Source organism: Mustelus asterias, chromosome 5 (assembly GCF_964213995.1).
Source record: "Mustelus asterias chromosome 5, sMusAst1.hap1.1, whole genome shotgun sequence".
In the NCBI taxonomy this organism is placed as follows: Eukaryota; Metazoa; Chordata; class Chondrichthyes; order Carcharhiniformes; family Triakidae; genus Mustelus; species Mustelus asterias.
In genome coordinates, this window is record NC_135805.1 from 33,464,445 (window position 1) to 33,490,201 (window position 25,757).

Consider the following 25,757-nt stretch of genomic DNA (forward strand, 5'->3'; position numbering starts at 1 on the left):
GGAGAAGGTGGTGCCTCAGATAGAGAAAAACACTTGCACTGACTGGATGGATCAGTTTCTGTGCTGTAAGATTCTAGAGGTACTGATGGCAGTTGTGGGCAGGCAATAGTTTGTCAAGGCAAAGGTGATAAGATCAATTGGACCAAAACTGAATTAAAATTTACACAGAATGAAAAGCACATTGAGCCTGTCGGCAATCTTTGTTGACACTGAATCAACGCTGTGTTTATACGTATATTCAACCACACATGAATAAGGTTTTGTCAATTCCACTGCAAAAACAGAAAGGGCTGAAAGTACAAATGGCTATAACAAGACATTGAATAAAATATCCATTAGGCCTTTATTTTCCTGTATTAAAGTCAATGAATAAATTAATTTGGTACATGCTGTTTACACTGCACTGTTGATACAAGAAATGAAACCTAATTATTAGGGATACACTCCAAAGTCATTATACCCATTCAGCGGAATTCTACTTCCCCACCCACCACAAAATCGGAGCGGGCAAGAGGCGGACAATGGAAATTACCTCAGGCGGGATTTTCCGGTCTCGGGTTGAGCGAGACAGTAAAATCCTGCCCAGTGTGTCTATGACATTCACTCACAGTAGGAATATTGAAATACCCCAGTTATTTTAGAGACAAGGGGCGGGATTTTCCAGCCGCGCTCACCCCAAGACTGGAAAATCCCGCCCGAGGTCAACGGGCCTTTGCGTGGTCCGTTTCCTGCCTGCTACGATTCCTGTGGCAGGCGGGATGGGAAAATTCCGCCCCAGAGGTCCCAATAACTAGAGTGATTAATGGAGGCAATGTTTCCCAATGTTAGCCATTATGTCTTTTGTTTATACATCTACGACAAATTTTTAAAATGCAAATTTATAAAGAGAAGAACTTATTTCAAAGAAGGGCAATAATACCAAGAGTCGCTGTGCTTGCATAATGGCCAAGTGTCGACATGAGGGGGACTATGTCAGTAAGAACACAAGTGGCTTATTTTACATAAAACAATAGCCCAGAGTGTATTCTGTTTATTCAAGAATCATAAAGTAAAATAAATAAATGCCATGCATTTATAAAGCAGCTTATCAGATCCTCAGGGTGGCTCAAAGCACATTCCTTCCGATGAATTGATTTTGAAGAGTTATTTGGCCAAACAGATTTTGTGGAAGGAATTAATCAGTTTGCTTGTGGAATGATATGCGTCATGAAATCACCTGATGTAGCATTTCCAGTGTTAGTTTAAAGATAGCGATTGGAGAGTAAGGGTCTGAGTGAATATAATTTCCACCCCACTCTCAATTTTGCAAGGAGTTCTCTGATCACCTGTTTATGAATTCAAAACATGGACAAAAGGGCTGAAATCCAGAAGTGAGGTGAGAGTGACTGCCCTTGACATCAAGGCAGCATTTGTACAGTTAGAACTGGACACCATCCAGGCTTGGTCTGATAGCTGGGAAGTAACATTTGTGCCACACAAGTGCTATGCAATGACCAACTCCAAAAAAGAGAGAACCCAACCATCTACTCTTGACATTTAATGGCATTACCATTGCTGACACTTGCACTATCATCCTGGGGTTACTACTGACCAGAAACTGAACTGGACCAGCCATATAAATGGTGTGCCTACTAAAGCAGCTCAGAAACTGGGAATTCTATGACAATAACTCACCTCTGACTCCCCAAAGCCTGCCCATCATCTACAAGGAACAAGTCATGAGTGTGGCTCAATACCGTCCATTTGCCTGGATGAGTGCAGCTCCAACAACACTCACAGCTTGACACCATCCAGGACTAAAGCAGCCCACTTGATTGGCACCACATCCACCTTCAACATTCACTCCCTCTATCACCGATGCACAGTGGCACCAAGGTTCCTTTGACAACACTTCCAAACCGACGTCTTCTACCACTAGAAGGAGAAAGGCAGCAGATGCATAAGAACACCTGCAAGTTCTCCTTGAAGTCACACCATCCTGAATTCGAACTATATAGAGATAAAACAGGGAACTACAGACCAGTGAGTCTCATGTCAGTGGTAGGGAAACTATAAGTGAAACTTCTGAAGGAGAGCACCTATCTCCACTTGGAGAGGCAAAGCTTGATCAGGGATAGTCAGCATGGCTTCGTCAGAGGGAGGTCATGCCTAACAAATTTGATTGAATTTTTTGAGGAGGTGACCAGGTGTGTAGATGAGGGTGGCGCACTCGTTGTAGTTTATATGGATTTCAGCAAAGCCGTTGACAAGGTTCGACATGGGAGACTTGTAAAAAAGGTAAATTCACAGGGTAATTTGATAAAGTGGATTCAAAATTGGCTCAGTTGTAGGAGACAGAGGGCCCTATTTTACCATTTGGAGTCTAAGGGCCGGATCCGGGTGTAATAGAGATCCGAGCCCAGAATCCTCTTTCCAGCGCGCCCATACGCTTTTTGCCGGCTCCAGTCTGATCCGCACAGTGGGCAGGGCTTAGCGCTGCTGGAACGATCGGAGCTCTGAACTGCGCATGCGCAATTCAAAAAAAAATCTGAAGCAGTGCGCCCGTGTCGGATCGCTCCCGGGCCACAGAAAGCGGAGAAAGCGGCCCGGGAGCGAAAAGCGGCAGCGAGGGTGTATCTCGGATGGGGGGGGGAATGGTCACAGATGGATCTCTGGTGGGGGGGGAGGGGGCAGGGGTGGAGATCGGTCTGGGTAGTGGGGGGTGGTGGATAAGGGGGACAGTGATGTGTGTGTCCCCCTTATTCACCCCCTCCACTACTCAGACCGATCGCCACCCCTGCCCCCCTCCCCCCCCACCAGAGATCCATCTGCCCCCCCCACCAGAGATCCATCTTCCCCCCCCACCAGAGATCCATCTGCCCCTCCCTCCCCGAGATACATCTTACCCGCCTCCTCCCCCCCGCAACCAGACAATGATCTGACCTCACTCCCCTCCTCCCCCCCAACCAGACAACGATCTGACCTCACTTCCCTCCTCCCCCCCCAACCAGACAACGATCTGACCTCACTCCCCTCCTCCCCCCGCCAACCAGAGAATGATCTGACCTCACTCCCCTCCTCCCCCAACCAGAGAATGATCTGACCCGCCTCCACCCCCACCCCACCACTGATCTGAGTCAGAGAGCCGTTGGAAACACTGAACGCGCTCTTCAGACGCTGGAGCACCCGACTCAGACTTTTATTTTGCAGGTCGATTACAGCGCGGACGCGGATTGGGCCAAAAGACGGTAAAGTGGGATTTGGTGGTAGAGTTGGGCGTGCGGTTCATTAAGCCGATTTAAATGCATGCAAATGAATTTAAATCGTTGGGCCGCCCGATTCGGGCACCCGAATCAGATGTCGGTAAAGCGATCTGCTCAGATTCGGGTGCAGATCGCGTTAAAGGCCCGATGCCCGACTTTACCGCGATTTCGCGCCCATTTGGTAAAATAGGGCCCAGAGGGAATGACAGAAGTCTGCTTTAGGGCTGGAAGCCAGTGCCCATTGGCGTACCACAGGGAACTGTGTTGGGCCTGCTATTATTTGTCATTTATATAAATGACATTGATGACTATGTGGGGGGTAGGATTAGTAAGTTTGCAGATGACACAAAGATTGGACTGATGGTTAACAGTGAGGCAGAATGTCTTGGGCTACAAGAAGATATAGACGGAATGGTCAAATGGGCAGATAAGAGGCAGATGGAATTTAACCCTGGAAAGTGTGAGGTGATACAGTATGAAAGGAGTAATTTGACAAGAAAGTATTCAATGAATGATAGTACACTAGGAAGTTCTGTGGAACAAAGAGACCTTGGCATGTTTGTCCACAGATCTCTGAAAGCGGAAGGGCATGTTAGTAGGGTAGTAAAAAAGGCATATGGGACACTTGTCTATAGAACATAAGAACTAGGAGCAGAATTTGGCCATTAGCCCCTCAAGCCTGCTCCGCCAGTCAATAAGATCGTGGTTGATCTTTTCGTGCTCAGCTCCAATCTTTATCAATCGAGGCATAGATTACAAAAGCAGGGAAGTCATGTTGGAGTTGTATAGAATTTTGGTGAGGCCACAGCTAGAGTACTGTGTGCAGTTCTGATCGCCACACAATAGGAAGGATGTGATTGGACTGGAGGGGGTGCAGAGGAGATTCACCAGGATGCTACCGGAGATGAAACATTTAAGCTATGAAGAGAGGTTGGATAGGCTTGGGTTGTTTTTGTTGGAGCAGAGAAGACTGAGGGGCGACCTGATCAAGGTGTACAAGATAATGAGAGACATGGACAGACTGGATAAGGAGCAGCTGTTCCCCTTAGTTGAAGGGTCAATCATGAGGGGACATAGGTTCAAGATGAGGGGCAGGAGGTTTAGGGGGTGGTGACGGTCTGGAATGCGCTGCTTGGGAGGGTGGTAGAAGCGGGTTGCCTCATATCCTGGATGAGCACTTGGCACACCATAACATTCAGGACTATGGGCCAAGTGCTGGCAGATGGGATTAGGTGGGAGTTCAGATGGTTCTAGTGTGTTAGAAACATAGAAAAACTACAGCACAATACAGGCCCTTCAGCCCACAAAGTTGTGCCGAACATGTCCCTACCTTAGCGATTACTAGGCTTACCTATAACTCTCTATCTTACTAAGTTCCATCTACTTATCTAAAAGTCTCTTAAAAGACCCTATTGAATCCGCCTCCACCACCATTGCTGGCAGCCCATTCCACACACCCACCACCCTCTGAGTGAAAAACTTACCCCTGACATCTCCTCTGTACCTACTCCCCAGCACCTTAAACCTGTGTCCTCTTGTGGCAACCATTTCAACCCTGGGAAAAAGCCTCTGACTATCCACTCGATCAATACCTCTCAACATCTTATACACCTCTGTCAGGTCACCCCTCATCCTTCGTCTCTCCAAGGAGAAAAGGCCAAGCTCACTCAACCTGAGTTTAGGAGTCGGGAGATAATGCTGCAGCTTTATAGGACCCTGGTTAGACCCCACTTGGAGTACTGCGCGCAGTTCTGGCCACCTCATTACAGGAAAGATGTTGAAGCCATTGAAAGGGTGCAGAGGAGATTTACAAGGATGTTGCCTGGATTGGGGGGCATGCCTTATGAGGATAGGTTGAGGGAGCTTGGTCTCTTCTCCCTGGAGAGACGAAGGATGAGAGGTGACCTGATAGAGGTTTACAAGATGTTGAGAGGTCTGGATAGGGTAGACTCTCAGAGGCTATTTCCAAGGGCTGAAATGGTTGCTACGAGAGGACACAGGTTTAAGGTGCTGGGGGGTAGGTACAGAGGAGATGTCAGGGGTAAGTTTTTCACTCAGAGGGTGGTGGGTGAGTGGAATCGGCTGACGTCGGTGGTGGTGGAGGCAAACTCATTGGGGTCTTTTAAGAGACTTCTGGATGAGTACATGGGATTTAATGGGATTGAGGGCTATAGATAGGCCTAGAGGTGGGGATGTGATCGGCGCAACTTGTGGGCCGAAGGGCCTGTTTGTGCTGTGGCTTTCTATGTTCTATGTTCTAACCTATCCTCATAAGGCATGCTCCCCAACCCAGGCAACATCCTTGTAAATCTCCTCTGCATCCTTTCTATGTTGGTGTTGGTGCAGACTCGATGGGCCGACGGGCCTCTTCAACCCTGTGTGATTCGATGATTCTATATCGCCATTCCTTCCTTTTGACCCAGTATATTACTGGGTCAAAATTCTGGAGCTCCCTTTCTAATAGTTCTGTGAGTGTACCACCACTACATGAAATGCCGCAATTGCATAATGACCAACAACTTGACCTGGTCCCTCTACGCTGATGCTATAGGTAAGAAAGCCCACCAATGCCTCTACTTTCTCAGGAAGCTAAGAAAGTTGGGCATATCCGCTACGGAAAAGCAGCCAACATAACCAAGGACCCCATGCACCCCAGACATACTCTCTTCCAACTTCTTCCATTGGGAAAAGGATACAAAAGTCTGAGCACATGTACCAACTGATTCAAGAACAGCTTCTTCCCTGCTGCCATCAGACTTTTGAATGGGCCTACCTCGCATTAAGTTGATCTTTCTCTATGTCCTAGCTATGACTGTAACATTACATTCTGCACTCTCGTTTCCTTCTCTATGTATGGTATGCTGTCTGTATAGTGTGCAAGAAACAATACTTTTCGCTGTATGTTAATACATGTGACAATAATAAATCAAATAATAAATCAAACCTGTAGGACAGGTAGATAAGGTGGTTAAGACAGCATTTATGATGTTTCCCTTTATTAACCAAGGCACAAAACAAGGGCAAGGAGAGTTATGAGTGAACTGTATGAAACACTAGTTAGATTACAGTCAGAGTGCTGCCGACAGTTCTGGTCACCATAGTACAGCGGGGATCACACTGGAGAAGATTTATGAAGTTTTTGTGACAATTGGAGATTTTTAGCTATGAGGAAAGATTGGATATCCTGGGGTTATTTCCTTTGGAACAAAATCTGCTGAGAGGAGATTTAACTGGGTTATACAAAATGAAGAAGGGCCCAAATAGTGTGGGTGGAAATGAACTATCTCCCTTAGCAGGGAGATGAATAACCAGGGGCCATTAATCCTACCAATTACCTAAAATTTGAACAGTAATTTTTCTCACCTTAAAGATGGTGGAGGGTTTGGAAATCATTGCTTGAAAAGGGTGAAGCAGAAACCATCTGTGCATTTTTAAAAAAATCTTTGGACCTGCACTGGAAGTCCCATAATCATGATGTGGAGATGCCGGCGTTGGACTGGGGTAAGCACAGTAAGCACTGCTCCTTCATCACCTGATGAAGGGGCAGTGCTCTGAAAGCTTGTGCTGCCACATAAACCTGTTGGACTTTAACCTGGTGTTGTGAGACTTCTTACAGTCCCATAATCGACGGGGCTACAGACCAAAAGCTGGAAAATGGGATTTCGCTGTGTGGCTCTTCTTTTGGCTGGCACACGCATGATGGGCTGAATGGCTTCTTTCTATGCCTTAAATTCTCTATGATTCAATTTCTTTAACTACATTCTCATATATAAAGGAGTATGCGGGATAAGGAGAGAAAGAGCAAAATAACCTAAGCGCATTGTAAACATCATCTCTCGCACCCGATCATGTTTGGTGGCTGCAAGTGTCTCCAAGATGTTTGTTTATAAGATTAAAAAATAAAATTCAGCACTGGGAGTTATATTGATTTTTTTCGTTGATGGTTAATGGTAAATAATCTAGTGATAGGTGGGAGTTAAACAGTTTATTTTGGATACACATCCAAATCTCAATCGGCTGCAACAAGTGATCAGGAATGTCAGCTGTGACTCAGCTGGTGGCTCTCGCATCTCTTAAATCACAAGGTTCCAGATTCAAGATTCACTGGGCTTAAGCATAAAAATCAATGCCGACACTGCATTGCAGTACTGAGGGAGTGTTGCACTGTCAGAGGAGCCGTATTTCAGCTGAGATGTTAAACCGGGACCTCGGCCATCTGCCCTGGAAGGTTTAGAGGGATATGGGCCAAACGAAGGCAAATGGGACTAGTTCAGTTTAGGAAACCTGGTCAGCATGGAAAGTTGGGCCGAAGTTTCCGGTTGTATATGTCTCTGTATGTCTGTGATTCTATGGCCAGAATTCTCCCAAGAAAATTCTATGTCTACAATTTGCAGGAAAATGGGATTAACTCCCACTGGTTTTTTCAACGTGATTTCCAGAATGAATCTCCGACACACTGCATCACAGAATGCCCTAGCGGGATTCACTCTGGAAATCTGGGGGCGGAGCCTATTCCTGCCCGAGAGGCTAGCAGCATAGCGCCGAGCAGGCCACCGTGCATACGCCAATCTGCCTGAGCAGAGATCGGCACATGCGCAGAGGCCCCGTATTGCTGGCCTCCAGATCACTGGCCATCCCCACAAGCTTCCATCGCTGGCCTTCCGATTCCCCACCCCCCAATGGGGAGAGAATGCAGAATGTAGTGTTACAGTCATATCTAGGGTATAGAGAAAGATCAACTTAATACGAGGTAGGTCCATTCAAAAGCCTGATGGCAGCAGGAAAGAAGCTGTTCTTGAGTCAGTTGGTATGTGTCCTCAGACTTTTGTATCTTTTTCTTGACGGAAGAGAGTATGTCTAGGGTGCATGGGGTGCTTGATTATGCTGGCTGCTTTTCCGGGGCAGCGGGAAGTGTAGATAGAGTTAGTGGATGGAAGGCTGGTTTGCATGGTTGACTGGGCTTTGTTCATGACCCTTTGTAGTTTCCTGTGGTCTTGGACAGAGCAGGAGCCATACCAAGCTGTGGTACAACCAGAAAGAATGCTTTCTATGGTGCATATGTAAAAGTTGGTGAGAGCCGTAGTGGACATGCCAAATTTCCTTAATCCTCTGAGAAAGTAGAGGCGTTGGTGGGGTTTCTTAACTATAGCGTCGTCATGGAGGGATCAGAATGTTGGTGATCTGGACACCTAGAAACTTGAAGCTCTCGACCATTTCCACTTCATCCCCATTGATGTAGACTCCACTGCGCTTTGTGAAGATAATGACTATCTCATCCATTTTGTTGACATTGAGCGAGAGATTATTGTCATTGCACTAATTCACCAGATTCTTTATCTCTTTCCTGCACTCTGTCTCATCGTTGTTTTGAGATCCAACCCACTACGGTGGTGTCATCAGCAAACTTGAAAATCAAGTTGGAGGGGAATTTGGCCACACAATCATAGGCATATAAGGAGTATAGTAGGGGGCTGAGGACACAGCCTTGTGAAGGCACCTTTTGTCATCTTTTGTGGATGACGTGAAACTTAGAAACATTTGTGAACTGTGAGGAGGATAGTGTAGAACTTGAAAAGGACACAGGCAGGTTTGTGAAAAAGGCGGACTAGTGGCAGATGAAATTTGATGCAGAGAAGTGTGAAGGCTTTCATTTTAATAGGAAGACTATCGAGAGAAAATATAAAATAAAGAATACAATTCCAAAGGGACCTGAGTGAAGGGAATTGGCTGTATGTGTACAGATGGGTCAAGTGGGCACCTTCTGTGCAGTAAACGTTCTATAATTCTATAAATCATTGAAGATGGCATGACAGGTTCAGAGAGCAGTTAATAAAACACACTGTATCCTGGGTTTTATCAATAGGGCCATAGAATACAAACCTCTATGTTAAATCGCTATAAAACATTGGTGTGGAGATGCCAGCGTTGGACTGGGGTGGCCACAGTAAAAAGTCTCACAACACCAGGTTAAAATCCAACAGGTTTATTTCCTATTGCGAGCTTTCGGAGTGCTGCTCCTTCATCAGGTGAGTCTATAAAACATTGGTTTGGCCTCAGCTGGAGTATTGTGTCCAGTTCTGAACTCCACCCTTTGGGAAGAATGTGAAGGCATGAAAGAGAATGCAGAAAAAAACACTCACAAGAAGGGATCTAGAGATGGGGAACTTCAGTTATATGAATAGATTGGGGAAGTTGAGGCTGTTCCCCTTGGAGAAGAGAAGATTGAGAGATGATTTGATTGAGGTGTTCAAAATGATGAGGGGTCTGGACAGAGTAGAGAGGGAGAAACAGTTCCCATCGTTGGAAAGATTGAGAAGCCAGGGTAAAGATTTAAAGCAACTGGCAAAAGAAGCAATGGTGAAATGAAGAAAGACATTTTCACACAGTGGAATGGCTGGGATCTGGATTGCACTGCCTGAGAATGTGGTGGATTAATTGAAACATTCAGGAGGAAATGGGATTATTATCTACAAAGCAAGAATGTGGAGAGCTACGAGGAGAAAGTGGGAGAATATCTCTCGGTGAGTTGCTCCTTCAGAGAGCCAGCACAAATGCATCATACTGAATAGTCTTCTTCTGTGCTGTAACTATTCTATGATTGTATATTTATGGCCCATAGTTCTGTTCTCCCCCAAAGGTAAAAAAATATGTTTACCACTTTCAAAATCTTAAAGCCCTCTCTCTCTCATATTTTCTCCTTTCAAGAGAAATTTTCCCCAGTCTATTTGATCTTTCCCTATAGGTATATAGGGAAAGATCAAATAGACTGGGGAAAATTTCTCTTGAAATAGATATAGGTATATCTCTTTGGTTTTAGTACCTTCTGTATAAATCCTTTTTATATTTTTTCTCGTGCCACAAATACTTATTTAGAATATTTGTTTATCATTCTGTGATCATACGTTGTGGATGTAAAAGCAAAAGAAAAACTTGCATTTGTATTATGCTTTTCACAACCACAGGAAATCCCAAAGCACTTTACAGTCAATGAAGTACTTTTTCATGTGTAGGCACAATGTAGGAAACTATTGTGCACAGCAAATTCCCTCAAACGGCAATATGAGAATGACCAGACAATCTATTTTTGTGATGCTGATTGAAGAATAAATATTGGGCAGGACACGACGTATAACTCCCTGCTTTTCTTCAAAACAGTGCCATGGGATCTTTTACACCCACCTGAGAATTATAGGGGGCGATTCTCCCAGTCGTGCAGTGGGCTGGGTGACACCAGCGGAGGCCACTTCGCGGGCTTCGCACTGGCGTCACGGCCTCCGAGTCCCGGTGACTAAGATTTCCAGTGCGGAGCTGATTTACATTTCATTAACGGGCCTGGGAGTGAAGCCTCTGGACCCTCATAGAATCATAGAAACCCGACAGTGCAGGAAGAGGCCATTCGGCCCATCGAGTCTGCACCGACCACAATCCCACCCAGGCCCTACCCCCGTATCCCTACATATTTTTACCCGCTAATCCCTCTAACCTACACATCTCAGGACACTAAGGGGCAATTTTAGCATGGCCAATCAACCTAACCCGCACATCTTTGGACTGTGGGAGGAAACTGGAGCACCCGGAGGAAACCCACGCAGACACGAGGAGAATGTGCAAACTCCACACAGACAGTGACCCGAGCCGGGAATCGAACCCAGGTCCCTGGAGCTATGAAGCAGCAGTGCTAACCACTGTGCTACCATGCCGCCCCACTATTTCCACCCTCTAGTTTTTCCACCACCCCCCCCCCCCCCCCCCCCCCCCCCGGCACCCCCCACCACCACCACCAAGGGTGGTGCACTCCAGTGAGCTTTACAACTGCTCCCCAGTAATGGGGAACAGATGGCTGACCCTACTGGAGGAAACAGAGACCATTGAGGCCCCATGAGGTTGGGGGCAAGGGGCGGTGCCACTTGGGCAGTGCCAACCTGGTACCCTGGCACTGCCCAAGGGGCTCACTGGGCATCGGGCAATGCCAAGGGGGAACGGGGCCTAATTGGGGGGCAATCGGTGAGGGGAGGGGGAGAACCCGCTGCCACACTGTACAGGGATCGCAGGCAGAGAGAGGGAGGATGGCAATCAGGGCTCGCCATCCGGGGTGGGGGGGTGGGGTGCGTCAGGACTGTCGGCGGGGGATCAGGAGATTGCAGCTGGCCGGGTGGAAGGGTTCGGTGAGATCGTGGTTGGCCTGGGTGGGAGGGGGGGCTGGTCAGGGAAGGTCTGGGAGGCCAGCGATTGGGGGGTGGTATGCTTTATCTGTATAGCGTGCAAGAAACAAAACTTTTCACTGTATACTAATACATGTGACAATAATAAATCAACTCAAAGATCTAGGTCATTAATATATGTCAGGCTATTCAGTATGATGTGTTTGTGCTGGCTCTCTGAAGGAGCAATTCACTGAGAGATATTCTTGATCTTTATCTACAACCCAGATATGACTGTAACACTACATTCTTCTGCACTCTTTCCAGAAGTCCTAACATTGACCCATGGAGAACTCTAATATAAGCCTGCTTCCAGTCTAAAACAAAAACATTAACCACTGCTTGCTGGTTCCTTTCTATCAGCCAATTATGTATCCATGCTGCCACTGTCCTTTTATTCCATGAGCTCTAACTTTGATCAGAAGTCTGTTGTGCCTTTTGGAAGTCCATGTTTACCACGTCAACAACATTGCCCTCGTCGATTCTGTTATCTCATCAAAAAAACTCAAGCAAGGCAGTTAAACGTGATGTGGCCTGAACAACACTGTTGGTTTTTCTTAATTAACCTGCATTTGCCAAAGTGACTATTAATTTTGTCCCCAAAATGGTCACTAAAAAAATCCAACAGGGAAACCAGGTTTCCTCCGGGTGCTCTGGTTTCCTCCCACAGTCCAAAGATGTGCAGGTTAGGTGGATTGGCCATGCTAAATTGCCCCTTAGCCTCCAAAGATGTGTAGGTTAGGGGGGATTAGCCATGGGAAATGTGTGAGGTTATGGAGATAGGGCTGGGGAATTACTCTGTCAGGGGGTCGAATGGCCTCTTCTGCACTGTAGGGATTATATGATCCTATGAAACTTCTTTATCGAGAGAGTGGTTGGAATGTGAACTCGTTACCACAAGGAGTAGTTGAGGTGAATAGCATAAATGTAATTAAGGGAAGCCAGATGAACACGTGAAAAAGAATAAGAAGATTTGTTGCTACATAATTAGATCAGGAAGTATGGGATGAAGCTTATCTGGAGCTTGAATGCCTGTGGAGCTGTATATACCATGTAGCACTGCACAAAGCAATATACCATGTATTCCTCTGGACCAAAACAGTAAAGTACCACCTTTGGTTTGTGTACCTAATAAGGCAGAGTAAATAACCCTTGATTTCCACCTCTTGACCAAAAAAAAGCAAATATAACAAATTGCAAAGATATAAAAAAGACAGTAACACATCTGGTTGCTCCTGCAATTTCCAACATCATCTCAATCATTTGAATAGTTATATTTGGTTATAAATTGCTCAGTACCTTTGTGAAACCCCATGGTTTTTTATTTATACGTGAGATGTGGCATCGCTGGCTGGGCCAGCATTTATCGCATATCCTTAATTTCCCTTGAACAGAGTGGCCTGCTAGACCATTTCCATGCCAAACACATGGCTGTGGATCTGGAGTCACATGTTGGTCAGACCAGGTAAGAATGGAAGAATTCCCAGGGCATTAGTGATGGTTTTTAATGAAAATCATTAGACTTTCGGTTCCAGATTTTAATTGAATTAAAATTTCACCATCTGCTGTGGCGGGATTCAAACCCGGGTCCAGACAGCATAATCCTGGATCTCTGGATTACTAGTCCAGTGACAACACCGCTATACCACTGCCTTCCCCAATGTAATAAGTTCACACTGAAGCTTTCAAAACACAGAAACCAAATAAATAACCTGTCGCAGGTCTCTGCTGGTGCCTCAGTACCATTGACCGGTAGGTCAAAAAGTCATGTGACAATATTCTACTTTCCAAGCATTAAAAGTACTGAGCCACTATTCAGCACCTCTCCCACTGACATAATCTTGACCAAAAGATCACCAAGGTCAGGGAGGGGCAGGGTTTATGGTTACAAAGAAGATTCTCACCATACTTTGGCATTTTGAGCTGGCCTCCATTCCATCTTCTCCCACCACCCCACTTCTATGCACCATCTGCACCACATTGTGTGTCTTGGATCACGACATGGGGACTTCAGACACAAATACAGAGAATCTGAGATATTACAAAAAAAATCAAAATAGTAATTGAGAGTCCCTAATGAGTACATCTGAAGATGGTTCCGACTGAAAACGAGATAATCTACAAAAAACTTTTATATTACACATAATTACCGCATTTCCTCAAAATTAGAAGTGCTTGGATGAGGATCATGCTTGAACTGAATCAGATTTACTCAAACAAATACCAGTTTGTAATTCGTACCATGCTTCATTTAAATCACTGCAATGAAGTAAAACTGTTCTTGAAGTGATATTTTTTGGTGTACAGAAATGAATGGCACGCTTTGCATTTGTGAGCAATCGGAGCAAGAATAATTAGAGAAATGTCTGAAACCTGGGTTGGGCCTGTTATGTGTTGAAAGTGAATATGAAGTAGGTCAATGAAATGTCTGGATCTGCAATGTATTCATTTGAAGTTAACAGCATTCATCAAAAAAAAACATTCATTCACATTTCTGTTAACCTCCAAAGTGATTGAGTTGCACTGAACAGGCTTCCTGATCATTGCAAATAACTAACTGCCGTTCAGTTTAGTATTTACCAATGACGCATGGGGAAAAGCAGCAGCAATTATCCGACAGTATATTATCTTGTAGCAAACTGCAGAACACCAGGTGCAAAGTGAGCAGAATTAGAATTTAAATTGGTTGTGATTTTTATTTTCAGTTCAGAGTGCCCAAATTATGGCCCCAGCTATCTACCCATTGAAACCCAGGTGACTCAGTCCTATTCTTATTGCTGGTGTGTGGGCTTGGAATTTTGTAAATGGCTGTTTTTTTAATATTTGCATTTTGTCAGTGGATAAATTTTCAAATCAGAACATAAGGAATTGTGTTTTTCATATCCATACATGAATAGAGCCAACTAAGACCAGTTGTTCTTTTCATTATATAATTAACCATAAGTCTTGGAAAAATACAAGCTATTATTTGTAAGAGAAATATTAAACAATTTTATACATATTCTGCATCATTTTAAAAATTTCTCTCCTTTGTATTTTAAAAAATATTTTTCACAACTTTAATTATTTTTCAAATTTTGTTTCCTCTTAAGATTTCATATCTTCTCCTCTCCATCTGTCTATCATTCATAAGCACCATTTTCAGATCAGGTATGTTTGTATAGTGGTTATAGTGTGCGTATGGATCGGATTAACAGAGGTCATGGGTTCAAATGCCACCATGGTAAGTGGTGAAATATGGCCATGAAAACTGAAAACCATCAAATCCCAACAGGATGAGTGAGGGAAGTGACCTGGTAACTCCAACATGTGCCTCTGAAGAGGTATCATAATCACTATAAAGTTCAATAATAATTATTTTAAACTAGCAGCAATGGTCCAGGCAATATGCTACGACAATATTAAGGCAATCTTAGCTGAACCTGCTGAATCCTCCTTACTAACATCCCACAGACTAATCAAAATGCAGTCATTTTGATAATATATCTATCTATTAAGCAACACCTCAAACTCCTCCTTCACCATTGCGAGTATATCCTAATCAACCAGCCAGCAGGAAATAACCATTTTCAGTTCAGAATGCCCAAATTATGGCCCCAGCTATCTACCCATTGAAACCCAGGTGACTCAATCCTATTCTCATTGCTGGTGTGTGGGCCTGGAATTTTGTAAATGGTTATTTTTTTAGTATTTGCATTTTGTCAGTGGATAAATGGGGATACAGAAGTATACACCCAGGCAGGGGTTACCCGGCGAGTCTTTAACATAAAATCTCCCAGCTTTGCATCAAACAAGGTCAAGGAAGTCACCTACTATCAGGAGGTGCAATGGCTTAGTAACAGAATAATAGCCAGCGCAATCTGTGACCATATGATCTTGAATGTCCAGCATATAAAATATAAACTTGGCCTCTTCTTTCACAAAGACAGTTCGCGATTGATCATCACTGATTCACAAATGGCAAAAGCTGGGCTTCATGAACACCCAGTGACACATCCAGCAGCATGTCCAGTCAAGCTGGCTTTCAATGGTCAAGTCCCTGCTGTTTGATGATAATGGGGCCAATAAGAAGGATCCCTCATCCAGAGTCCAACAGTAACTGTCTGACCTACCATTTCATTTCCAGGACAAAAGAAGAAATAAAGTAAATCAACCGATCTCTTCTAACTCAGTCTCCATCACCAGCTGATAGATCCAGCTCAATTAGGGAGTTTAGGCACACACATGCCAAGAGCAGCACCGACTGTGCCTTTGAAAAAGGCACCAACTTAGTGAAACTACAGATGGTAATTACCTCCATGAACATCCCCATCCTTCAAGAAGCCCGGTACAAAAGGTTAGGTTGAAGTATTTGCAAGCCCAAGTCTCATCATCCCTATATTATTGTTAGTCTTGTCTATTTGATTTTTTAAAAATTCTTTCATAAATGTAGCTGGCAAGACCAACATCTGTAGTCCAGATCTAATTGCCCTTGAGAAGATGTGCGTGAGCCACTCTCTTGAATTGTTGCAGTCTATTTGGTGTAGTTATACCCACAGTACTATTAGGAAGTGAATTCCAGGCTTTTGAACCAGTAGCAATGGTCAGGATAGTCTGTGATTTGAAAGGGAATTTATAGATTCCCGTGCATCTGCTGTCATTATCTTTCTCGGTAGTAGAGGTCACATCATGGGTTTGGAAGGTGCTGTCAAAGAGCCCTGGTGAGTTGCTGACATGTATCTTGTGGATGCTGCCACTGTGTGTCAATGGCGGGGGGGAAGTGAATGTTTAAGGTGGCGGATGGGGGAACAATCAAGTGGGCACTTTGTCTTAGATGTTGTTGAATTTCTTGAGCCACACTCATCCAGTGGAGAGTATTCCATCGCACTCCTGACTTATGTCATTCCACATGGCATTGAGAAGTAGCTGAGTATGCTGAACACAACAGAGGGTACAATCCCTGACAATATCCAAGCAGTATTGTTGAAGATCTACACACCAGAACCAGGCACATTCCCCAGCCATGAAACTGATATCTATAGAATTACTTGGACAGCTATCATTCACTATCCTAACCATAAAAAGGAGAATAAATCTTACTTGGATGTCTTTTTGCGTCCAACCAAATAAACAAAATCAACTTAACTTAGGGACAACTCAAAAGTGGCAGCTCCCTAAAAGGAGGGGAACCGCCCAAAACAAAAGATAAAGCAGAAAGTTACTTGGACAATTTAGAGGCCATACCAGCCTCCTCTCCCTTAATTAGGAAGGTAAACAACAATCAATAAAGTTGTTAACAGTAATTAGTAAAGTCATCAGAGGAGGCATATGATATCACTGAGTCACCAATAGCCTGCTCACCAACCGGTTCAGGTTTTTCCAGGACAATTCAGATATATACTTCACAGCCTTGATCCAGCATGGGTCCAGGATACAGGTAAGAGTAGCTGCCTACCACATCAAGGTAGCATTCAAGTATGGCACAAAGGAGCCCTAGCAAAACAAATATCAATGCAAGTCAAGCAAAAACAAGCAGTTGGAGTCCATGGTCTTGGTTGTTAGACGGCAATTATCATTGTCACAGGATATCACTGCAGGAATGTTTTAAGGCAGCATCCTTCACCCAACTATCCTCCATCATAAAACAGACTCCTCACAGATGATTCTACAATACTAAACTCCACCTTTGGGCTGACAAGGGCCATGTAACATTTGTTCCACCTAAATGCCAAATAGTGACCATTCCCAGCAAAGGAAAGCCCAATCACCTCTCTCCAAATTTCAATGGCATCAAAATAGCTGAATCATGCACATTGACGATGTGGGGATCACCAGTGACCAGAAGCTTTTGTTTCAGCAATATTAATAGCTTGGTTGGCAAGCTGACAAGAAAGGGCCCCATCTTGGGCTTGATCTGCTACACTTGATCTTAGCTCGGGAATGTGATACAATACATGAACAGTACCCCAAGAAGCTCAACACAATCTAGGACAAAATAGTTAAATTGATTGGAACATCTACTCACTATCCACCTCCCCTATCACCACAGCAGTGTGGCTCCATTATGTGCTATCTACAGGTTACATTGCATGAACTTACCAAGCTCATTTTGAATGCAAGTCCCGGCCCCGTAACCTCTTATCAATGGGAAGGACTAGGATAGCAATATCATAGGAACAACATTCCTCCAAAAAGTCCCACTCTCTGTCAAAGCACAAGTCCAAGTCAGGATGATGTATCACTGTTTCATTGCTGCTGGTTCAGAATTCTGGAATTCCCTACCTAACACCATCACTACAAGGGCTAAGGAAGGTCATGAAAGGGACTCACTAATATCCTCTGAGGGCAACTAAGTACTGAATGAATGCACTTTCAACAGCAATTCAAACATTTTGTGCATGTAATATTAAAAAGTTGTGGTGACACTCGAGACCCAGAAACAGCTGAGTGGCAAACCTTAAGATGAGCACTATGAATTAGATTAGTTACCTCACCCTTCAAATTGTATTAATGTAGCACTGCAAAATGCTGATTGATAATGGTGTAATTGGTTCATTTGCAACATTACAAATGTGGGCCCAATTATCTATCTTAAGCCATGGTGTTTAAGCATAAAGAAAAAAACAGCAAATGATGGGGAGGCTAACACCTAGGGTGAACTGGAGTCAGATTAGATACAGAAAGAGGGAGGAGGGAAAGAAACATTGGATTAAGAGAGAAAAAAAGGCAAAGGGAAAGCAAGAAAGAGATGTACATTTCTAATTTAAATATTAAAAATCCTCTAAGATTAATTTATTACCTGCCTGAGACTCCAACTTCACTGCTCCCTTTCTGGGCCTCAAGTTGTATGCCATATTCGGACCACAAATTGTCTCATTAGCAGAATCCTTTTGACATAAATTATCAGCCCTAAATGGCTATGGTGAGATTAATTCATGTTAAATGTTGCAAATTCAGCAATTCCAGGTCACACAATAGTGAGGCTTATGGCAAGATAGCATTGCCAAAGCTGCATCGCAAACAGAGGCGTAATTGGGCAAGGGCAACTTTTCCTCACCACAGGTTCCTGGGGGGAGGGTTGGGTTAACACCCTAACAATGGCAAATGCCATGTCCTTACTTTTACTTAACCAGCAATTTCTGAAACTATAGCTTTGGCAGAAGTCTCCTTTGTGAGATCTTGCCCGCCACTGTCCTGCCTTAGAAAATATGTTTTAGATGGCAGTCCTTTGTTTCTCTAAGCCAAGTGGTTTCCTAAAACGACAGGGCCTGCAGTTTAACACAGCCCCTTTCACTACTCAGGTTGTGCAGCCTCCATGGCGTTGTCTGGTATTCTCTCACGAGAGGGCGAATGACAAAGGAAAACACAAATCGCAAAGCCAGCTTGGTGGTGAAGGGAGAAACAGAAAGATAGAATGAGAAGAACAACTAGCGGGATAAAGTGAAACATGAGAAACAGCATGTAAATTTTCCACATTATACATGAACTGCAAAATGATATTCTGCGATACAAAGTAGGTTTTGCCTTTGCAAATATGAATCAGGGCTAGAGAGAGCATTTTGAATTATGTAACATTTGGGTAAAGGATTTGTGATTGCAAGGCTATCCTTTGTTGTAAAAGCAATTTGAAATGATGAATTGAGAATATTGCAAAGAATCATATTAACACAGCATCAAAGTGATTTGGCTTGCATTTGGATTTTGGTACCAACATGATGACTCAGATCTGTAGGAAAACAGAAAGGCACCAAAGGCAAACAAAGAAACAGAAAAGGTAAGAGAAAAGGGAGGAAAAGAATATTTCAATACCAAGTTCACCTAAGGATGAAGAACCAGCACTGCATTCATGGTAAAGCCTGAAGGAGCTACATTTTCACTGTGTGCTTGTATTGTTATCAAGTTAGGTAAGATAGCAATCTGTACAAGAATACAAAAATGCAGTTTTCGGGCACTGCACACCTTGATCATTCTAATGATAATCGAAGACAATCAGTGACTGAAAGAGTTACATCAATTGCAATAGGGCAGCAAAGTCAAGATTAAAGCATGAAATGCTGTCCCCTGCAGTGCATGCCACAGACTCCACTCGCCCTTTTAACCAGGTTTATATTGTTGCTGTGAATTGATGCCTCGGGTACACAGTTGATTTGTGACTGATAATCTGACATTAACGATTCTTCGGCCTATGATTTACTTGGTTTTGAGAGGTCTCCATTTTGGACTATTCCTTCGACTTCCTCTTTCCCTCTGCAGCTTTGTATCCTTTACTGGTTATCTTTAATTGAACATCAAATATTTTCCTAGCAGCAGCAGTAGTTTGACTTTAGTGTATTTGTACTAGGATGCTCAGTGTACTGGACTGCAATCGAGAGTGACAGCCCTTGGGGTGAAATTCCCCCCAGCTCCTTCAGCTTTGTTAAAGCCAATACTAACAGTGCACTAGTTTAAGACAGTAAAGTCTGCAAAATTCAAAAATCCAACCTGAAAACTTCTACTCTGTACCAGCCTGGATGATGCATTAACCAACTCGGTCATCAGCTTTCTTTAATAGAACAAAAATACCACAATTCGGGATATCAAGAAACTTAATTATGCTAATGTTACACAATAATTTGATTGTACACATTTAATAAAAGGAAGCTTGCACTGAAATAACCTTCTGTTATAAACCTCCTGATATAATGTTTAAAATCATTTACTCAGAGCATTGAAATATTATCACTTGCATTAAATTTGTTTGAGGTTTTTGTTGCATTCGCCTAACTTAGAGCAATCAAGTTACCATATTTGGACAGTATGACAATCACTGTAGTGTCTGTATCCCATCAGTCCACTATTTCACTGTGCAAATACAATCAAATATCATTGATACATGAAAATGTTTTAACTGTGTGAACGAGGCTCCAGCAGTATTGGTGGCCTTCCAAAGGAACACAATCGGAGTTCACATTCAAACCTCTTCTGACCACCTCTCAAGCAGATATATTTTGCCCTTATGCTAAACAGGGTACTGGTAATCTGCCTTTGGGGAATGTTTAGGCAGATAGATTCCATCCTTTCTCTGGCCACACAGAAAGATACTTCCTATTAACTGATTGGGGAGCAGTATTAAAGATGGACATACAGTTGTCTGTGAATCAGATGGGTTTTGCTTATCCAGTTCAAGGAGATAACTGGCAGGAATGGGGCTACTACAAGTAACCTCCCCTTCCCCCATCCCTCCCTCAAAAAAGAGCATATCTGTTTCACTATGTAATCCAAGCATTTCAATTAAGGGATAATTGAATACCAGACTGCTTCCCGTGCAAGTACTGAATATACCATTACCAGATCTGTAACAAAAACACAGGTTCAAAGATACAGATGCATTCTACAACATCTGCAGCTCCGCTTCTCATTCTAGCCTTATTTCACAGTTTTGGATGATAATGGGACCTGTGCCAATCACCACCAATTCAATTTGAAAACAAAATAGTAATATAAAATAACTGAACCAGAACTAACTCTATTTTCAAACAATTTAAGGAGTAAAGACAGGGTTTTACATAAGGTGAGTAAAATGTGATTTTCAATTATGCATCAACCAGCATCTTGTAATAAAATCACTGGGGAAAACCATTATTCAAATACAGATAATTACTTAAACTTCTGGCAAAGTATTTTTTTTATACACATCAGCAATTCACTAACTACTATGTCAATGGATTAATGCAAAGTTATGATCGTTGTCGGACCATATATTTTCATACATACTGAAAATTATCTAAACATGTCTATTCCACCACCCCCCCCCCCCCCCCACCCCTCCACTAACAATCTGTACAATATTCAAGGTTCATTCATCATGGCTTCACAGTATTTACACAGACATTATGTAGCAACTCATACCAATGGTCTTTTTCTTCATAGGAGGAGGGGGAAAAAAAAATCACACCAATCCCTCTGTATTTCTGCTGGCAAGGGAAGCAATTTGATCCCTCCTAGGCTGTAACTTGAGTAGGTCACTGTACACTATGATAAAATTCCCTAATCCTGAGCCAAGTTACCCTGAGGGGCCCCTCCTCCTCCTTCTCCTCCTCCCAAATGGCCTCTCTCATTCCTTTGCTCTAACCCCCCCCACAAACCCTGCTCCCACCCCTTCCACCCCACCACCCCCCACCACCCAACCACCACATCTCTTTCATTTTCTCTTACCTTAAAGCTTGAAAGCTGATCTGCTTTGCCTGCTCGTGTTACAGTTTTTACAGCTTAGGCTAAAGTCGACTGCCTATTGCTGTATGCATTCCTTTCTTTTTAGCTTACCCTGATTACTTTCCATGGTTATTTTACACTGGTCCAGATGAAAGTCAGTCAAATGAAAGAAACACACTGAGACTTTCTTCTAGTTTTTCAGATATGAATCCACACAAGAGTACATTGTGTTCTTAAAATTAAATGAGAATCCTACTTGCACATTTTTAATTATATATGATAGAAGAATGTTTCAGTCACAGATGTCGATTACATTTGAAGTAAATACACTTTTCTGACAGAATTTACTTTGAGAGGTACAAATGCTACATTAGTTTGGCTTGTATGATTGTTCACCAAGAGCGATAAACAGTCTGCAGCAACTTTAAACTGTATCGCCGCTTCATGAAAAACAAAGGTAGTGATTTATGACATCCATCTTCAGTAAAATATCTTTTGATGTCTATGAGAATGTTAATGCCTGTGAAAGGAAACTGTTTTAGACAGAATAGCTGTTGCAAAATCATCATGAGGCTACCGGAGTGATACTTCTTTACAAAACAAGGGCTTATCTCCATCCCAAAATCCTCCATCCTGGGTCACATTCACAAAGTGAAAATGCCTTGTGTTATAAGAATGCTGGGGGGTAGGGGGGGGGGGGGGGGGGGGGAGGGGGCAAAGCTTGTGCGGTTTCTCCCCCTTCAATCCCTTCCCCCACCCACCATCACCACCCCCCACCCCCACTTCAAACAATGTTGTTTTTGTTTCTTCCTCTGCAGTTCAGACAAACATCTGTTACAGAGGAATGACTATCTCACAAACCGCTGAGTCTTGCTGCAGCCAAAGTAAACAAAACAAACCCAGCGAATTTAGCAACCATCCCGCACAGTCAGCCTTTATACCCACCAGGATAACATTTCACAGCAACATGTTTTCATCAAAATTAGTTAATTTGTAATCCTAAACCCTAAAGAGTCGCACAATAAAGAGCTATGATTTTTTTTAAATTATACTACAAATGTCAACGCCTCCTCTCAATGATGCAGTTATTCGATGAAAACTAATGTGCAAGATTTTGCCACAGAAGTGTAAGTCAGACTGTACAATGTCACACACACTTGGATTCCAGAGAGATTGGTGAAGTCCCCACAATCAACATGGTGAATAACAAACATTTTCCACCTAATCTCAATGAATTCCTACAAACGCCTATGACTCAAACAAAAGCATTTGGCGGCATTGCTCAATTAACTGAGGGAAACTGAAATAATATGTAACATATTTCAGTGAGAGTTCCAATGCAAGAAGTAACTATAAAGTTGTAATCGAGGCACTTTATCAAGATATAACAATCCTGGTCGCAGTCCATATTTCTAGTCATTTGGGTAGTGGGGGAAAACGAGGATAATATGTAATGTGAAGTATCTTAAACTCAAGAGAAAGGTGAATATACTTCAGTCGATTTGTCAGAATTTTCAATGTAATCTTTTGACCACCCATAAAATATCTGGAAACTGTGTCAAAAAGCATTTTTCCCTTTGTTATTTCAAATATATTATAATGGTATTAATAATTAACATGCCAAGATGCCCTTTCACAGATTTGAAAGGACTTAAAAGAAGTAACATAGCCGACCAATGAAACAATTAATCCAACACATGCACATCTGGAGTACACCTCCCTTCACACTCACGTCCCTTACACCTACCTCCACACATCTGGGCACTAACAGAAGGCAAGTCATTGTGTCGAAAATACTGTTGAATTACCCGGGGAGGAGGAGCGGAGGAGGAGGAGGAGGGGGATATTGAGGAGGGGAGAACTCTTTCTTTAACTAGAATAAAATAGTTAATGCAAGGATGAAAGGATGTGTCAGCTGCCTTTTCACCAGTCAGATATTGGAAAGTGGAAAACAGCAGTGCTGGAAGTGAAGTAAAGGGGGGGGGGGGGGGTTGTTACTGGGGGGGAAAGAGATAGAAAGATGAAAATGAAGGGTTGGTCGGTGTCTTCACACACACACTCCGGGTACTGTAGTCACAGCCTCCTCATCTCACTTTTTGACAATTTAATTACAGATCTGCCACTGACTGCTACAAAGACAGCACCAAACGCCGTATTTGCACGAAAATGCTAACTCCAGCCAGCATCAGTGGATCACCAAATCTGCAACAGATTTGGGTTTTTTAATTTTGTTATTGTGATACACGTCAGCTGTGTGATTGTTAACTGGGGAAGATGCACAAACGTCCAGAATTCAGTTTTCATTTCTGTTGGAAGAATTTGAAAGATAGAGGAGGGGAGAGGGGAGGGGAGGGGGGAAAAGGGGAGAAAAGCCCGGCTGTTTGAATCCCTGCAAATCAGATGCAGCAGCTTTTATTATTGCTAAACGCTGGAGACAACACAACAGACAAGACAGACAGACAGACCAATTGCTCTCAGCCTGAGCCCCCCCAGTTTCTCAAGCAAGTGACAGGAAGCCGTACCTTCATCTCCTCGTTTATTTCCCTCTTGACGGGGTGAGCGGGTTTTCTGCTCCGTTTGTTTTCGGGCGGTCTGCCCTCTTTCTCCATCTCTGCCATGGTGAGGGAGGGAGGGAGGGGAGGGGGAACGCCGCGAGCTTCCCTCCCTCAGCCCCAGCTGTCAGCAGTCTCCTTTCCCACCCAAATCTGACGCCGGCGGCTTTCTGTCAGTCAGTCAGTCTGTTGGATGTTTTTTTTCCCTCCTTCCTCTCTTTTTTTTTGTTGACTCCTTTTTCCTCCTCCCACTACCACCACCACCACCACCACCTCTTAATTGTCGCCTGTCATTGTTGAGGTGAGGAGAGCGGCTGTGGAGATGTGGCTGCTAATACCAGAGAGGGCTGCAGCTGGCCAGCCAAGTCAGCCATCTTCTGCCTCCCACTAAATCCCCCCCCCCCCCGCTCCTCAGCACCACCACCCCCCCTCAGCACCACCACCCCCCCTGGCTCTCTCTTTCCTCCTCCCCTCTGTCCCAGAGTTTGCAGCCGAGACGGTGGAGACGCCGTTGCTTTTTTTTTCCCTTCCGACAGCCCACTTTTTTTTGCGATGGGATCACAGACATAGACAGATCCAGAGAGAGAGAGAGAGGGAGGGGAAAGCAAGGGGAGGGGAGAGGAGGGGAGGAGCCTGCAATCCTCTCCCAACACTGCCTGACAGCAGCAAAGCAACGCCATGTTCCCGAGGTCACCGTGTCCCTCTGTCTATCTGTCCATTCATAACCCCCCTCACCTCACTCAGACACTTGGCTTTCTTTTGTTTTTCAATTGAGAATGGGGGGGAAGGTGGGGGGAGGATATTGTCCCAACGCTGCAAACCTCACTCTCTTCCAGCTCCTTCTCTTCCCACTGTGGTTAAAAAGGAACATACCGATAGCACAGTCTATGATTTCCTCACCTCCCCCCCCCCCCCCAACTCCCTTAAATAACAATTGAGTGGCTGAGGTGACTGACCATCTACTGAAGAGTTTTGACTGCCACAGACTCAGCCACAGATCAGTGCAGGGACCAGGTTGAGTGAGCGCTGCTCTGCTCCCCTGAGTAGCAGAGGTCCACAGTGCTTCGGAATTTGTGAGCTGCCCCCTCTTCTGTTTACCCCCACCCCACCCCCCGAATGGTCACCCAGGAGATTGTTCGATTACAGTTTTACAATTAATCAGCCAGTGAGTGTTTTTTTTTTAAAAAGGCACCGCTTCATTAATATGAACACATTTAGCACTGATTTGCAAAAGTGAGAGATGGCAAATGGGGTCAGCAGAAGCCCGGGCTCGTTCCTTGCTTCGACTATGGCAAACAAAGAGGTTTGCCGGATAGTTTTCATGAAGCTTTAAACCCGATGTTATGAAATGGTCAAGAAGGTTCTGACAATCTGATTCTTTGGGGTGTTTTAACCCTTTTATAAAAACGATGCAAAGTTTACCGTTACAAGCGACTACATACACCTGTACAAGGTTACCGGCAAAACTAGTAGACTGGGGAAAATCCTGTCAGTGCTTCTGACTCAATACCAGAAAGTAATAAAATGCTGTCTCACTTAACATCCAGTTTCTTAGCAAAACTTAAGACCTTAAAGGGGCGCTGTCTTTACAA

General features: G+C 43.9%; 1 protein-coding gene across 4 annotated transcripts in view; it reads right to left on the minus strand.

The window, feature by feature from the left end:
* sobpa (sine oculis binding protein homolog (Drosophila) a) overlaps window positions 1-24,566 on the minus strand; it is a 320,001-nt gene extending 295,435 nt beyond the window's left edge. For 2 of the 4 annotated variants that reach the window (XM_078212389.1, XM_078212388.1), the window contains exon 1: window positions 24,136-24,566. In XM_078212389.1, coding sequence (XP_078068515.1) covers window positions 24,136-24,231 — 96 coding nt within the window. In that variant the 5' untranslated portion in view covers window positions 24,232-24,566. Of the gene's footprint in view, window positions 1-13,352; window positions 13,429-21,310; window positions 21,422-24,135 lie in introns of those variants that run through there. The other 2 variants (XM_078212391.1, XM_078212390.1) reach the window with 2 other exon arrangements.
* Window positions 24,567-25,757: the final 1,191 nt, after the last annotated feature.